Genomic DNA, 14,716 nt, shown 5'->3' on the forward strand with positions numbered 1-14,716 from the left:
GAGATCCCTGAATGTTCCATTTTTTTCTAGCCTGGCTCTTTTCAGGTCTCTCACAGCTTTTTCACCTTTTAACTCCTTCAATTCCTTTGTCAGTTTTTTCAGACGAATTTCATTTAATTCACAAGTTTCCAGTTTGACACTCATGAACTGCTGATATTCTTTGATTTGTCTCGCAGCTACTTGAAGTGGTTCCTCACTTCTAATTATTTCCTCAAGATCTTCAACTTTTGTCTTGAGCTCATAATTTTCTTCTTCAAGACCCTCGAGTTCCCGTGACATGTCGAGGTTCTCCTGCTCCATGGAGGAATGTTCCTCTTGGGAATCCAGGAGTTGCTCGTGTTGTTCCTGGTTCTTTTTCTTCAGAGCTTGGATTTGAAGAACCAAGCCCTCAACAGCTTCCATTGCTTTCTTCAGCTGCAGGTTTTCCAGCTGAAGACTTTCAAAGTTTTCCTTCAATCTGGAGTTCTCCTCCTGAAGAATATCCCTCTCCCGTCTAATGGACAGGTTCTCCTTGACTGGAGGAGGACCAGAGATTGGACTCCTCAGGTTGCGGTGGGACATTTCAGCAGATTAAAAAAGGATCAAATGCAGCTAAAAATTCCGTTAATGGTGAAACAAAAACGTTGTTTTTAGCTGTGGGATGTTAGTGAAGACTCGGAAAGCCAACGCGATGAAAATGCTTTTACAAAGGGGCTCTTTGCGAGGCAAGTCCTATCACTGTCGTAACCGAACAGAGTGATGTTGACGAAGAACGCGGCCCCTTTTATACAGAAAATACTATGATGTAAAATGACATCAGAGACCATGTGATGCGTGTTTGTGTGACGGAGGGGATTTCCAACCGTCAGAAAAAGAAAAAAGAATAAAAAAGGACACCGGAATAGCGTACCCGGAAGTTCCGAATGATGAAAAACGCGTCATTTCCTGTTAGCATGTTTGGCTAGCCAGAGAGAAATTTCTTCGTTTTTTTGTGTTGGTAATTCTTTTCTTTTTTAAATAAACCTCGATTTTAATGGAAGAACACGAGGAGAACATTCAAGTTAAAGAAGTTAACGTGCAGAGGAGGATGAAAAGGTTCGTGTGAGCAGCTTTTTATTAACACTTTATTGACATTTTTTCAGACATTATTTAGGACAAAACAATGTAGCTTCAATCTTATTGAAGCTTTTAAAACTGATTGATGGGATTGAAACGGTCAGAACAAGTCTTATTTTCAAGACTTTACTTAAAAACAATTTTCAAAGTTATTTTTGAGTTATAGTTTTAATGTTTAATCGTAGTTTTAATGAAGTTCCTATTTTGTTCGGTTTGATTCACTAGTTATGAGAGAACACTAATGTTTGATATATTCTACATAAAAAACATCTATGTAACTGTGGCATCTGTACCTCTGTACCTCTGTACCTCGGTACCTCTGATTGTATTGACGTACTGTGAATGTTACATTGTTCTGAGGCAACACGCATGCGCCTCCTACTTTTGGTTGTCTCTTGTATTGTGAAATGGCGGAATAAAGTGCTGATTCAGAAAGCGACGTCTCGTGTTTGCTAAGATACTACAGTAACATATAAACATTTAGGGTAATGCTGGAAAAGTTAAATAAATAAACAAATAAAAAGTTGTATAGGGTGAAAATAGTTCAACAACAATAAAGATGAACCCTCTATGGAGGCTTTTAACTTGAGGAGAATAAATGTAAGTGGAAGTTCAGATCTCCATTTGTTTGACATTATTAGTTCAAATTGAATTTCTTCAGTTTTTTTCTATGGCCTATAAAGAGCTTCCTTTGGTGCTTTGGAGAACGAACCCCTCAGATTAGATGTTCATTCTGCTTTGTACGGCCAGATATCCAAACTTGTTACCTTCTGAAACCACCGTTTTACCTGGAAATGTGTAATCATAGCTGTTATCATTCCTATTTTCCTATTAAAGTGTGTTTTTGCAGCTGTCTAACAGAATCTTTTTTTTTTTTTTTACAGAAATGAAAGGAAACAGTTGATCTCTTTTGGTTTTGGATTCAAAAAGGAGCAGCATGGCATTGTGCCTGTCATTGAGCTGGAGATCTTACCTGATGGAGACTTCAAACGCTGCCAGTATGTCACTGAGAAGGTGGGTTTGTGTTGTATTTCTTACCAAATGTGCACAACTACATTTTAATAAAGACATCTTTTCTTCTGAGATTGAAGGTATTTAGAGGTTGACAATCAAGACTATCAGTTCATTTTTCAAGTCTGTTTATTCATTAAAAGTCAATTGTCTGTCAAAACTGTCTCAAGGAGCTACGCAAAAAACATCAAACTGAGCTAAATTAATGAATAATTCAGCTTCTTCCAAACATTCTTGATTATTATTCCGTTATGTAACAATATTAGTTTGCTGGAGTGATTGATAGATTATATCATAGGATTTTTTGTGTATTTTTTGATCAAGCAATGAGAGACTTAAAAGTAAAAATGATTCCAACTCAAATTTAAAGATGCATGCAGTCATGTCATGAATTAAGATATTTATTTGGAGAGACACATGTTTTTCTTAATTTTATTTCATGTTTTAGATTCATGTTTTCATTTCTGCAGCAGACTAACATCTCAGATCTCTGACCACCATGTGGACTCGGACGACATCCTCCGCCGTCTGGAAGAGGTTGCCGTGGCAACTTCCACTGTTTCCCCAGCTGTGGCAGGTAAGTCCATCTGCTGGCAGGTCGTTGATTTCAAAGTCCAAATGAAATATGTTTAAAAACAGAGCAGCATGGACTACCTGCTCCCCACAGGAACTGCTTTCCTCTCTGGTGGTTGGAGTGAAGAGGAAACTTCTGTTTCTTGAACGCCATTAGCAAACATCCTCTTCCTAAACCCTGGATCCTGACCTGACCTCCTCAGCATGGAGAGGACAGCAGAAAGCTGCCGTCCAGCAGCTCATCAGGAGGGCAGAGGTACCTTAACCCAGTGCTTTTCAACCAGTGTCCCACGGCACACATGGGCGGGTGTTCTGGTAGGAAACTGTAAAAACACTTACCATCACCAGGATCTCAGCTCTGTGTTCATCCAAAAAGGCCCTGATAAAACACTGAGTAGTTAGGATATATAAAAGATATAAAAGTCGAATCCTAAATTACTTTTTTCTTAGTGTTTATTTGATTTGAAGGTCAGGCATGTTTGTGTGCTCTTCAAAAATCTCAGTGTTTAAAATGCTCCGTGTTTAGTTTCACTTATTAGTTTTACTTTAACCCCTTAACACCGGAGCTCCAGTGTTTGTGTTCTTTGATTTACTGTAACTTATCAACTGTTAACACGATCAAACATAATTCAACATAATCCACTGGAATTATTGTGTTAACAGTTGAAAAGTTACAGTATGTTAAAGATTTTGTGTTTAAACGTCAACGACGACGTCTTTAGATGTTAAAGGGTTAAATATCAATTATTTAAAACTCATAAAACGATTCAGAATCGTTTATGGATCATAATTGATGTATTGATTGGTGTATCCCACCTTCCCCCAACAGTAACTGGGACAGTCCCAGCAGGTTAAGAAAATGGACGGAAGTTCAGGACGAAAATCCTCGCATTGAGCCGCCCTATTGAATCTCTTTTCTACCCTTTGATGTCGTCACTGAAAACGTCACGTGCCCGAAGCTGAGACACGTCAACATTGGCGCACCCAATGCCTGAATCGCGCCGCGTCAGATCTCGTCTTTACATTCACTTAACATTGAAACGTGACGCCTCCGCCGCATCCGGCGTGAATGCACCAGAGTTACGATAGTCGGTGCTAAACGGATTTAGAAGGCCGTCTCTGTGGGTTCTGCTCTAGAACAGCAGGAAAACGGGCAGGTGGTGGATCTGGAGGAGCAGGTTGGACAGCGCTGCTGTGGTTGCTGTGCTCTCCTGACACCTTTACTCTGCAGGCACTCGGATGATTTCTGCAGACTTCCTCATTCCTGCTCAGTCTCAGCATCCTATCAGAAACAGCCTGCATCACGAGGTACCGCCCCCATCAGCTCACCTTTTGGTTTCTTGTAGTTGTTGTTGACAGATTCCTGTGGGTTCTCATCCAGTTTTGTGTTTGTCAGACTGAAGCTGCGCCCCCTGGTGGCTCACTAACAGATGACGTGTTGTAGATTCTGACGGCTAACTTCCTGGCTCAGACTGAGGCTCTGATGAAGGGAAAGACACCAGATGAGCCACACAAGCTCCGCCCCCGTCAGGGATTTTTGTGGAGTGAAGCCATCGTAGAAACTCACCTACAACCCTCCCCCTAGGTTTTCCAAGGGAACCAGCCTAGCAACTCCATCATCTTCAAGAAGCTGACCCGTTCATGCTGGGAGCTCTGGCTGGTGAGTGGATGTTCTGTCAGTTGCTCGCTGAAACGTGGCGTGCAGGTTTTTGGAGATGAAGGCGGGGTGCTCATGAGTCATCACACCCTGGGGATTGTGACGGGCTGACTTCCTGCTGTCTCTCCTGCAGCCATGTACCAGTACAAGATCTCTGTGCAGCAACATCAACAGCTATGACCAGTGGGCGGAGTCTCTGCTGCTTCCACCCTAAAGCGGTCTGTGTTCAGAGTCATTGGAAAGCAGCTCGCCAAGAAGATGGAGCCAAGCTGTAGGACGGCTCTGAGGTGACGTCTCACAACTCTTCCACCAACTGACTCATCAACTTCCTGAAGAAGAACCGGTCCTGAGCCCGGCCCGCCCGGTCCGGTCCTGCTGCTCTGAGATTGTGTTGTGGCTTTAGTGTTGGTGCACGTTACTGCAGGTGACCATTCCCTCCACCCCTCACACACTTTCAAAATCAAAGCTGTGGACCACTGCAGCTGTTTCAATGACTGAAGGTTAAAGCTTTAAAAGCAGTGCAGGCTTAGCTTCATGTGGGTTCTGTAGAAGTTCTGACGGACCGGGTCACGGCTCAGTGAGGAAGTTTGAACTCTATTTAGTGGATATGGACCCAGTTCAAATGAAGTCAAACTGAACAAAAACAGGTTTGTTCTGATAAAAGCTTTATTTAAAAAGAGACGGCTCAGCCAGCAGGAGGCACTGCAGCGTTCTAACATGCTGCTGACCCAATATGACCCAATGAGCTCCTCTGTGAGGAGAGCAATAGAACCAGCAGAACAGAAGCTCAGAGTTCTGAGCGAGTTCAATCCAAAATGTAGAAAAACTTGACTAGATTATCAATTAGTTTAACTGAAATTGTGCTTCGGCCGCTTATTGTGGCCGCAGTTATTTGTTACTTCAAGTGCAATTTATGCTAAATAACCTCATCACCATCCTCCTCAGTGAAACATAAACACTCACCTGAGCACAGGTGTCAGCTCACCTTAGCACTAACCGTTTGTGTGACAGAATGAAAGTCTTTATCTGAATGGGTTTGTATGATGGAGTGTGTGAGCTGCTGTTATAGTTGAATTGAGTACATGTGTAGTATATGTGTAGTATATGTGAGTATGTTCAGTTTAAATGTAGAGACTATTTTGACCAACAAGTGTGTGTGTAACTGTAGAGTGTGTGTGTGTAGACAGGCACCGCGTATTGTTACATAAGAAATAAACAATATAAAAACATAAGTCAAATTGTGAAGTGGCTTCCCATTCGTTAAAATCACATTCAAATTAAAGAGCAGACAAAAATACGCTTTTTGAAAAAGCTCTCAGTTGTGACCTAGACCTACAGATTCTTACCGCTTTGCTCCATTCTGATTCATCCGCTCAAGGACGGATTTATGAACGCTTTGGTTTTCCTCACCTGAGCTGGCGCTGCATTTGACCTCGGTATACGACATTACCATGACTAATTAAGAACTTCATAAGTACCACTTAAGTGGCATTACCAAACTGCTGGGTAGGGCTTCCACGATTAGTCGACCAATCCACTATTAAAATAGTCGATGACTAATTTAATAGTGGATTAGTCGTTACTTTATGTTATATGGAGTCAGAGTGGAGTCAAGTTGAACAAAGTTGTGAGCTTTCACAACCAAAAAGTGCACTTGTGTTATACTTGAGTCAGTGAGACCAAAACTATATCTTTAGTTCTGCACTGCTCTTACATCAGCATCATGCTAGCTTTTTGGACTATTTTGGCATTTTTAGTCTATTTTGGAGTTTAGCTAATATTTCAGCTACATGCTAGATATTTTGACTAATTTAAGCTTTTTCTCATTTTTTAAGCTATTTTGGAGTTTATCTAATAATTTAGCTTAAAGCTAGCTGTTTGGGCTAATTTAGTCTTCTTAAAAAATGTTAAGGCTAATTTTGATTTTAGCCAATATTTCAGCCTTATGTTAGAAGTTTTGGCTTATTTAGTCTTTTTTCATCTAATTTTGATTTTAGCTAATATTCGATTGAGCACAAAAGCTGATAGAAATTCATGTTGGCCACATTTAATACCTGCAGCAAAGACGCACATCGCTGCATTTTAATCACTTCCCAGGATAAACTTACTTGTAGTTCTATGGGATATTTTAGGGGATAAACAAGAATGTTTTGGCTCAGTGAAAATGTTCAGAGCAGCTATCGAGCCATGTATTTTCAGCTTTCAAAATAAGAGCGGTCAAGTAAAAAAATAATCTCTGGGTGAACATATTTAATGACATTACATGGAAATGGTCAATTTCCTATTTTTTTTTGCAACAGTCTTCAATTCATTTGATCATGTTTAACTTTATTTTCCTGTAGATCAGACACAGTTCTGATCAAAATCAAAGAGGAGCTACATTAGAAACATGGCTGAGCGATCAGCAGCTCACTAACTGCAGTAGAAAACATTTTAACAGCAAAAAGTTTTACTTAAATGTCAGACACGCTAGAATTGTCTGACTTTTGCTCTGCTTAAAAACATTTTGTGAGCACAGAAATTACGCGTCACCGGCAATGCCTCAGGTATTAAAGGGGTTAAAATGATAAAGAAAAGGGCATTCGACATTTCATTTTCAAAAAATGTTCTAGTAAGTTTGTACCAAAATTCAATTGGAAATGTTGAATTTTATAATTGAAATGCCAAAGCAATCCTCCAAACTGCGTTTTCATTTTCTGCTTGCATACTGCTCATTCTGTGACGTAATTAAAGTGACAAAGGCAATGAAGCCTGCTTTTTTGTTTTCACATCTTGCCATGCAAAGAGGAGTGCACTATGATAGTGTCGGTGCTTGCTCTTCTTTTGCTTTGGTTAGTCCAGGGATCAGCAAACTTTAATTGTAAAAGAGCCATTTGGGCTCGTTTTCTACTGATCCAAACCTAGAAGGAGCTGCATAGTCTTACTTTAGCCTTTAAGAAATTTTGATATGCATTCATAACCTATTTTTCATAACAAACATGAACTATGTCTATTTTTATGACACGAACAAAAGCAAAAATACAAAAAGAACCTAGCATCTCAAAATTTGATTTTTTTTATAACCATTGTTGTCCAGAATAAGATAATATGTGCTTTTAACTCATAAAAGATCAAACTTTTTAACAAAGTTTTGCTTTGCATATAAAATCTGTTCATTCTGGAGGTAGAGTTGAACAAACAAGACGTCTTCAGGTCAACAGGATGTAAAAACCTTCATAGTTTATCATCTATGAGAACCTCAGACATCAATTTATAAATGTAACTAATCTAAATTTAATAAATGCTAATTAAGTTATCCTCACTTTTAAAAAATGCTATTTTCTTTTATTTATTTTTTGTTCTTTATCCTCAGCAGTCTTACTCTGCTGGGTTTTATGTTAGTTTGGGGTCGGACCTTGGTAGTCTTAGTTTTCAGGCTTTGTTTATTTGTTTTCTTTAGGTAGTTTTGGTTAGGCTGACATTAGCAGGAGCTGCTGACTCAGACGGTCGACATGTCTGGATCAGCCGTCTCTATGACTTATTTTATGTTTGGCCAAGGAGCCACAATGGAGACATAAAAGAGACGCATGAGGGTTTGATTAAACCAACACGGTCTCAGTAAAATGCGTACATTGTCACGTTTAAGCAGAGATAATCTCCACCCGGGCCAAACATGTTAACTCCACCCGGGCAGGACATCCCCATGAAAAAACAAACACCCACCTCACCTCATTCACCACTGAAAAGAGCTTTCACACCTGCATCTCTGTTTGATCTGATTCCACTCCAGCTCCAGAATACAAACCAAAGACACAACCGGTATGGACTAAATAAATTTATGGACTATAAGAATTTGTTGTTTTATGTTGATTGCTTTGTTTGTCAGTCCTGAGTTAAACCTAAGAGTATTTTGACATTTGTTTGAAATGCTGAGTTTGCTGAGAAATGTATGATTGAGATATCAACTTCTTTCTTTTAAGGTTTTCAACCTATCATTTATCAATCATCAACCTGCCAAAATAAACAGAAAGAAAAGCAAAATGATTGAATGACTGAGTTGATTCCATGTCCTTTGGAAAACAAAGTCTATCGAGTCCGGCAGGAGCTGGAGGAGACCAAAACACTCGACATACATATTCCACGACTTTGCACTCTGAAATACCTTGTATAATATACGCCAAACACCCTTTTTGCGTGCATATGATACGCAATGGTAGAGAGTGGGTTGCGCCGGTGTACAATATACACGACTTTTTAGGTTTCGTTTTGATCACGTGGCCAGAAATCCTCCGGCTCTTTTCTAAATGACGTCGTTCCTGGTTAAGGTTAGGATTACGGTTATGGTTAGGGTTAGAAAAGCAAATTGTTCGTTTGTGGGGCTGTCTGTGATGCTCTCGCCTCCACCAGGGGACGTGTCAATCGTGGAAAACAGACTTTAACACGTTTAGGACCGCGCGTATTATATGCACGCAAAAACCGGTTTTGGGGTATGTTGTACACGGTATTTCCCAAATCCCAGTCTATGGTAACGACAGACAAAAATGTAAGATGTAAGGAAGATGAACTATGTCTGGAGGTTTTTATTCATATAGTTGACAACTTTTTTAAGGTTCGTCTGTACTTAGTGCCCAGCATACAGAGATTTATCCCAATTATCTGGATTTTTTACAATAACGATGATGATAAAACTTATGTTAATAATAATCAAACATGTTGTTTTTGTGCATTTCTATTCACACTGTTGTTGCTTAAAAAATGTTTTTTACATGAATGTGAAACTACAGTTTGTCTTAAATCCATTTACAATGCATAGCACCGAACAACAACAAAACATGTCTACAACAAAGCAAAATAAAGTTCATGGAGTTCTGGGAGGATGCGTGATTGAATTGATGCTAGTGTACAGTTTTCTGGTGGGATGTCAGGCTGGAGCGCTGCGTGAAGCACTTCCCGCACAGCGAGCATTGGTAGGGCTTCTCCCCACTGTGGACCACCGCGTGTCTGATCAGGTTGCACTGTTTGGTGAAGCTGCGGCCGCACTGCGTGCAGCTGAACGGCTTCTCCCCCGTGTGACACCTCAGGTGTTCTTTCAGCTGACTGAACCTGGTGAAGCCTTTGTCACAGTACGTGCAGCTGAACCTCTTCTCGCCAACGCCGGGCCTCCAGGGTGTCCTCATCCTCCTCACCAGGCTGAAACTGCTGCGGCTGCAGTGGGACATGGAGGGGCTCGGGGCTGCCAGAGCCGGGTCGTCTCTGTACGGATGCTCTGATGGATGAGGAATCAAGCTGGCGTCTATGGAATATTTCCCAAAAACGCTGTCATCCAGAGGGGGCCTCTTATATCCAAAAGTTCTAGCTCGACGCTTCACCCTGGCTGCACTCAGCAAAACCGCATGAGATTTCTCCGCTGAGTGAATTCTGGGAGTTACATTTTCCACACGCAAGCTGGTTTGGGAAGCAAATGTGTTGGGAATCTGCTGGGTTTGCTGCCCAGAGAAAGAAACACCTGGATCACCAGCATCTCTGCACAAATCTGTGGGCCACAGGTGGGCTTCGGCTTCCATGCTAACAAAAGAGCAGGCCGAAGCGAACGGCGAGGCGCCCTCCTCGGGCTCTTCCACTTTCTCATGTTTCAATACAACTTCTGCTTCCTCTTGGTGGGCGTGTTGCTGCTGGTCTGGAAATGTGCTGTAGCCGGCTGCTGAGGATTCAGAGTTGGGTAGGTGTTCAGGTGACGGACAGCTTCCTGGAGGTTCTTCAGTCTGAGCCATTGGTGCAGCCATGCAGCATGAAAGCTGCTCTGATCCAGAGGCTGGAGGGAAACAGGAGAGATTTCAGCTTTGAATGTAATAAACTCAATAGGATAAAATGTTCACCTTTGAGGCACAGCTCATCAGCACAGCGAATCAGCTGTTACTGATCCACACATTTGATTTTTCAGAGATATTTTACACCGGACGCCCTTCATGACACAACCCTGTGTTTTAACCAGGCTGGGGACCGGCACAGTGCATCCAGAAAGAATTCACAGCGCCTCCTTTCTTCCACATTTTATTATGTCAGAGCCTTATTTCAGAATGGATTCAATCAGTTTTGTGCCTGAAACATTGTTTTTAAATAAGCCGTGAAGCTCCAAAGTGAGCTGAAGTTTCTTCTGTTTTCTTGATATGTTCCAGCTGCTTCATTGAAGCCAACCTGTGGTAAATCCAGTAGGTTGGACATGATTTGGAAATATCGACCCTGTCTACATGAGGTCCAGGGTCGACACCTTCCAGTTCCATCCCCACAGCATGGTGGTGGCCGCATCATGCTGTGGGGATGGAACTGGAAGACTCATCAGGATGGAGGGAAAGCTGACTGCGACAATTTACAGAGACATCCTGGATCTGCTCCAGAGTGCTCTTCATCTCAGACTGGAGCGCCGGTTCATCTTTTAACAGGACGATGATCCGAAGATATGGAAGGAGTGGCTTCAGAACAACTCTTGTCAATGTTCTGGAGAGGTCCAGCCAGACCCCAGACCTGAATCCTATTGAACATCTGAAAATGGCTGTGCAGCGACGCTTCCCATCCAGCCTGATGGAGAACATCAAAGATTGCCCGTTCCTGCAAAGAGGAACGGTCCAGAGAAATGTGTGCCAAGCTTGTGTCGTCATGTTCAAAACCAATTGAGGCTGGAATTGCTGCCAAAGTTTCAGTAACTAAGTATTGAGCAAAGGCTGAGAATACTTATGTACAGATAATTTTTCTGTTTTTTTTTATTATTATTTTTGCAACAATTTCAAAAGAACTTTTTTCACATTGTCATTATGTTTTTTAAAGATTTTTTTTAGAAGGAAAACAGATTGAATCCATTTTGAAATAAGGCTGTGACATGATAAAATGTGGAAGAAGTGAGGCGCTGTGTATTTTCCAGAGACTCTGTAGGTTAGCAGTAGCATGAAGGGTCTTGCCTAAAGACCCAAACTGGAAAGAGCTCAGCTGGGAACCAAACCCTGATTTCCTATGAGCCAGTCCTGCTCTTAACCAGCTGAGAAAATTATATAAAATAAAGAATTTCCCAACTAAATTTTAAAATCTATTAAAAAAAATGATTATTTTGTGTGCATGTGCATGGGGGGTTGAGGTCATTGTTTGGGTGAGCAATGTCTTGTTCTTTGTTTTTAAATTTGATTATGTTTTCATGTAAGCACTTTGAGTGAAATCGTTTTTTTGGAAAAGTGCTATACAAATAAAGTTTGATTTGAATATGTTTTGGAGCTAATCTAGTATTAGATATGAATTAAAAAAAAAGTACATTTTAAAGGGAAAAACTAATATTTAAGCATAAATTATACAAAATATGAGAGCTAAAAGAACCTTTCATCTTCTGCATATATATAATAAATTCTATCTATAATAAGATAATGAAAATGTTGATGTTGCACAATATTTGAAGCGTCTTCTTTTACCTATGGTGGTATATCTTGTTTATAATAAAGTTTGTTTAAAACAAAAGAAAAGATATACCGATTTGATGCTGGGAAACTTCATGTTTTTTGTCTGAGACATGATTTCTGCAATAAAATGTTATTTTAAATAAAGATTGTCAAAATTAGCTTTGTTAAAAGCTTTGTTCCGCTTGGCTTTCCGGTTTGCCGTGTTTACTGTTGTGTATTTGGACACACTCTGTTTGTCCTCAGCCTCCATCCTCCACGCACGTTCTTCTTTAACCTGCACGCGCTCCGTGTCGTTGCCAGGTTCCAGGTGTGCACACTGCAACAGCGAGCACGTGAGTCAGGAACACACTGGTCAGGTAACCACTGAAAGGTGGAATCAGGACCTCGTTTACCTGGTGAAGCTGCTCCAGAGGCTCCGCCTCCTCCCGCCCGTCCTTCAGAGAAACTTGCCTGACGGAAGCGGAGAGCTTCTCTGCAGGAGCGCTCCACACTGAGGGGGAAGCAGAGCACCCGTCAGACGCCGCGTGCGCTCCGGCTGCTGCGGGCTGACCGAGCCGCGCGCTCCTCCTCACCTTTCCTCCGGACCCTCACCCTGCTCCTCCTCAGCTCTGCCTCCATCACCTCACATTTGCTCTTCAGCAGCTCGATGTCCCTCCGGCTCTGGCTCACCTCCAGCCGGAGCACCGCGCAGCAGTCATCCACCCGCCGGTCTATCTCCGCCACCGCAGCCTTGGCCAGAACCTCCATGACGGACAGCAGCTGGTTCTGGAAGCTGCAGTTCTCCATCATAGTGGAACCTCTCCTGTTCCACCTCCAAAGAATACGAAGAAAAAGTAGAAAAACGGCGAATCTTGACTATTATTTAAGGGAATGAGTCGTATCTGCTCTCGACTAGTGCTTTCATCGATGGCAGTGGAGGAGGTTCGTTTGTTTTATCACCAATGCAGATTGCGCGGGCGGGGTTAATTGTTTTTGGATCTCTTCCCTTTTATCTTAGCTGTGTATATCAGTTTTCTTAAATGTCTACAATATTAAAACAACATACGTTTAAAAGAAACAAATTAACGTGCTGCTTAGATCTCATTAAAGAGATTCCCGCCAATCTGGAAAGCGCCGATAGAAAATGGAAGATGCTACAAAGTTGACGTTTTTTTTTACTAGCGTAATCATTGTTGTACATGCGCACTGGGACTTCAGCTGCGGTGAAAGAAGGAAACGTTGAGGAAATAATCTGGATTTAAAAATATAAACTTTCACACATCATAAACTCACATCCACCTTTACGTTAAATACAAAACTAGAAAGACGAGTAATTATTTTAAATATTATCTCTTCTTTGTTCAGAAGCTGGTGCATGTCTAAATTGTATGTATTTTTCTGAATTTCATATTTTTTGTATAAGTTACAAATCAAGAATTACGGAAGCAGAAATTGGGGTGATACTTATTTTTTCTCCATAAAGAAGATTTTATAGGAAGTATTCGCTCAGAGTCCAAAGAGAATAACATATCATCTGCATCCAACAAGTAAGGGTCAAGGCATTGGGGAAAAACTTACAAAATCAGGTCAGAAAACTCACCTAAAAATAAATAAAAGCACAGAAGACTTGAAGGGCTGGAGAAAATTCTTTCAGCAATGTACACTTTGGGTCCAGGTGAAACTGCTGAAAGCTCTGATCATCTTTTCATCCATTTTTAAAGTGTTCCTAGTGGTCATTATCGTAGCTATCCAGACGTACAGTTCAGACCCAGATTCCAGCTCAGATGAGGAAAACAAAGACATTCATGGATCTATTTGTCTGCAAGTGGATTCATCAGAATGGAGTGAAACAAGGAGCTTGTGACCAGTTGAAGTTTCAATGTTGCAACCGCAATCTTTTTCCAGATGCCTTTTTTGTCTCCTCTTGACTCACAAAGATTTGAATAAAAAAACTACTCAGAAATGCAATTTTATTTTGAATTTTCTTTACATATGTTGCCCAAAATCAGAAAAATGCTACAACAACATGTTAAAACACCAACATTTTTTATTTTTTTTATGTTATCAGACCGTGTCCTTAAACAGAATAATTTACAGGATAATTATTAAATGTTCATGCAAAAAATGCATAAACAAATTTACCATTGAAACACTTAACTCTGAATTTAAATTGTAAACACATGTTCAATGAGGCTACAACAACAAAACGGTTATTATCAGATAACATTATTTTAACAATCTACAGATAATAAATGTCAAGTAAAACAACTAGTAGTAAACAGACAAAATTCTTTATTTAGCCAACAATTGAAATGCAAAACTAGTTGATGTGTAGGAGTATTGCTTTAGTCTTTAGTAGAAATTCCTCTTGCAGTCTAAGTCAAAAACTCTTTTTACCATTAACTGATGAACTTTGTCAGCAGCCTTTAAACGAGGTTTGTTATAGTGGACCCCTCAGGTCACCCGAATCTGTTCACTCCTTTCCTTTGGCCTTTGAATTCTACTAAAATTCTATTCACAGTAGCGGAATTAAACATTTTTGGAAGTTTTTGTAGGACTAGCCTAAGATTATCCAACAATATGACCTCTTTAAACATCTGACAGTTCTGCTGAACAGTGAACAGACAGTGAAATAAAAAATCAGAAAAATAAACATGTCTATTTACTTCTTGCATGTCATGGAAATACGGAACATTTGACAGATTTTCACACAAAATGTAATTGTTCTCTTACAAAGTGTCATTTGAATTTCATAGCTTTACATTCACATACATTGCCAATGTTCGTATGAGCAAACCACCATTTTGACTTAGAATCAGGCAATCTCCCTTATTTCCATCCACACAGTAGTTCTGCTGGCAATAAAGGAACAAGAGCTTTTGTATAGTCACTATTTAAGCCATCATTGTTATTAAGCAAATGTGGCACCAAATAAAGTTGCATTACCTGCAGTAATGCTAGTGTGAATGATTTTTGCTGAAAG

General features: G+C 40.5%; 2 protein-coding genes across 7 annotated transcripts; one reads left to right on the plus strand and one right to left on the minus strand.

Moving 5' to 3' along the window:
- The first annotated feature begins 552 nt into the window (after window positions 1–552).
- LOC118599976 (fructose-bisphosphate aldolase C-like) lies at window positions 553–5,396 on the plus strand. Of its 6 annotated transcripts, none has more exons than XM_036216465.1 (5): window positions 553–1,074; window positions 1,980–2,109; window positions 2,577–2,683; window positions 3,911–3,987; window positions 4,061–4,284. In XM_036216465.1, exons 2-5 carry the CDS (start codon window positions 2,033–2,035, stop codon window positions 4,121–4,123), a joined length of 324 nt encoding a protein of 107 aa, XP_036072358.1. In that variant the 5' UTR covers window positions 553–1,074; window positions 1,980–2,032; the 3' UTR covers window positions 4,124–4,284. The 6 variants fall into 6 exon arrangements, with proteins under 6 accessions (XP_036072358.1, XP_036072359.1, XP_036072362.1 ...); XM_036216466.1 differs by having other exon boundaries at window positions 2,580–2,683; XM_036216468.1 differs by having other exon boundaries at window positions 800–1,074; window positions 4,076–4,284.
- A 3,468-nt stretch (window positions 5,397–8,864) lies between these two features.
- Window positions 8,865–12,961, minus strand: si:ch211-155e24.3 (uncharacterized protein LOC100150696 homolog). The gene is made up of 4 exons (XM_024281811.2): window positions 12,327–12,961; window positions 12,147–12,244; window positions 11,983–12,070; window positions 8,865–10,127 (listed from the first exon to the last, which is right to left on the minus strand). The coding sequence occupies exons 1-4, from the start codon at window positions 12,541–12,543 to the stop codon at window positions 9,211–9,213; spliced, it is 1,320 nt and encodes a 439-aa protein (XP_024137579.1). The 5' UTR covers window positions 12,544–12,961; the 3' UTR covers window positions 8,865–9,210.
- Window positions 12,962–14,716: the final 1,755 nt, after the last annotated feature.

The sequence above is a fragment of the Oryzias melastigma genome, linkage group LG17 (genome assembly GCF_002922805.2).
Source record: "Oryzias melastigma strain HK-1 linkage group LG17, ASM292280v2, whole genome shotgun sequence".
NCBI classification, from domain to species: Eukaryota; Metazoa; Chordata; class Actinopteri; order Beloniformes; family Adrianichthyidae; genus Oryzias; species Oryzias melastigma.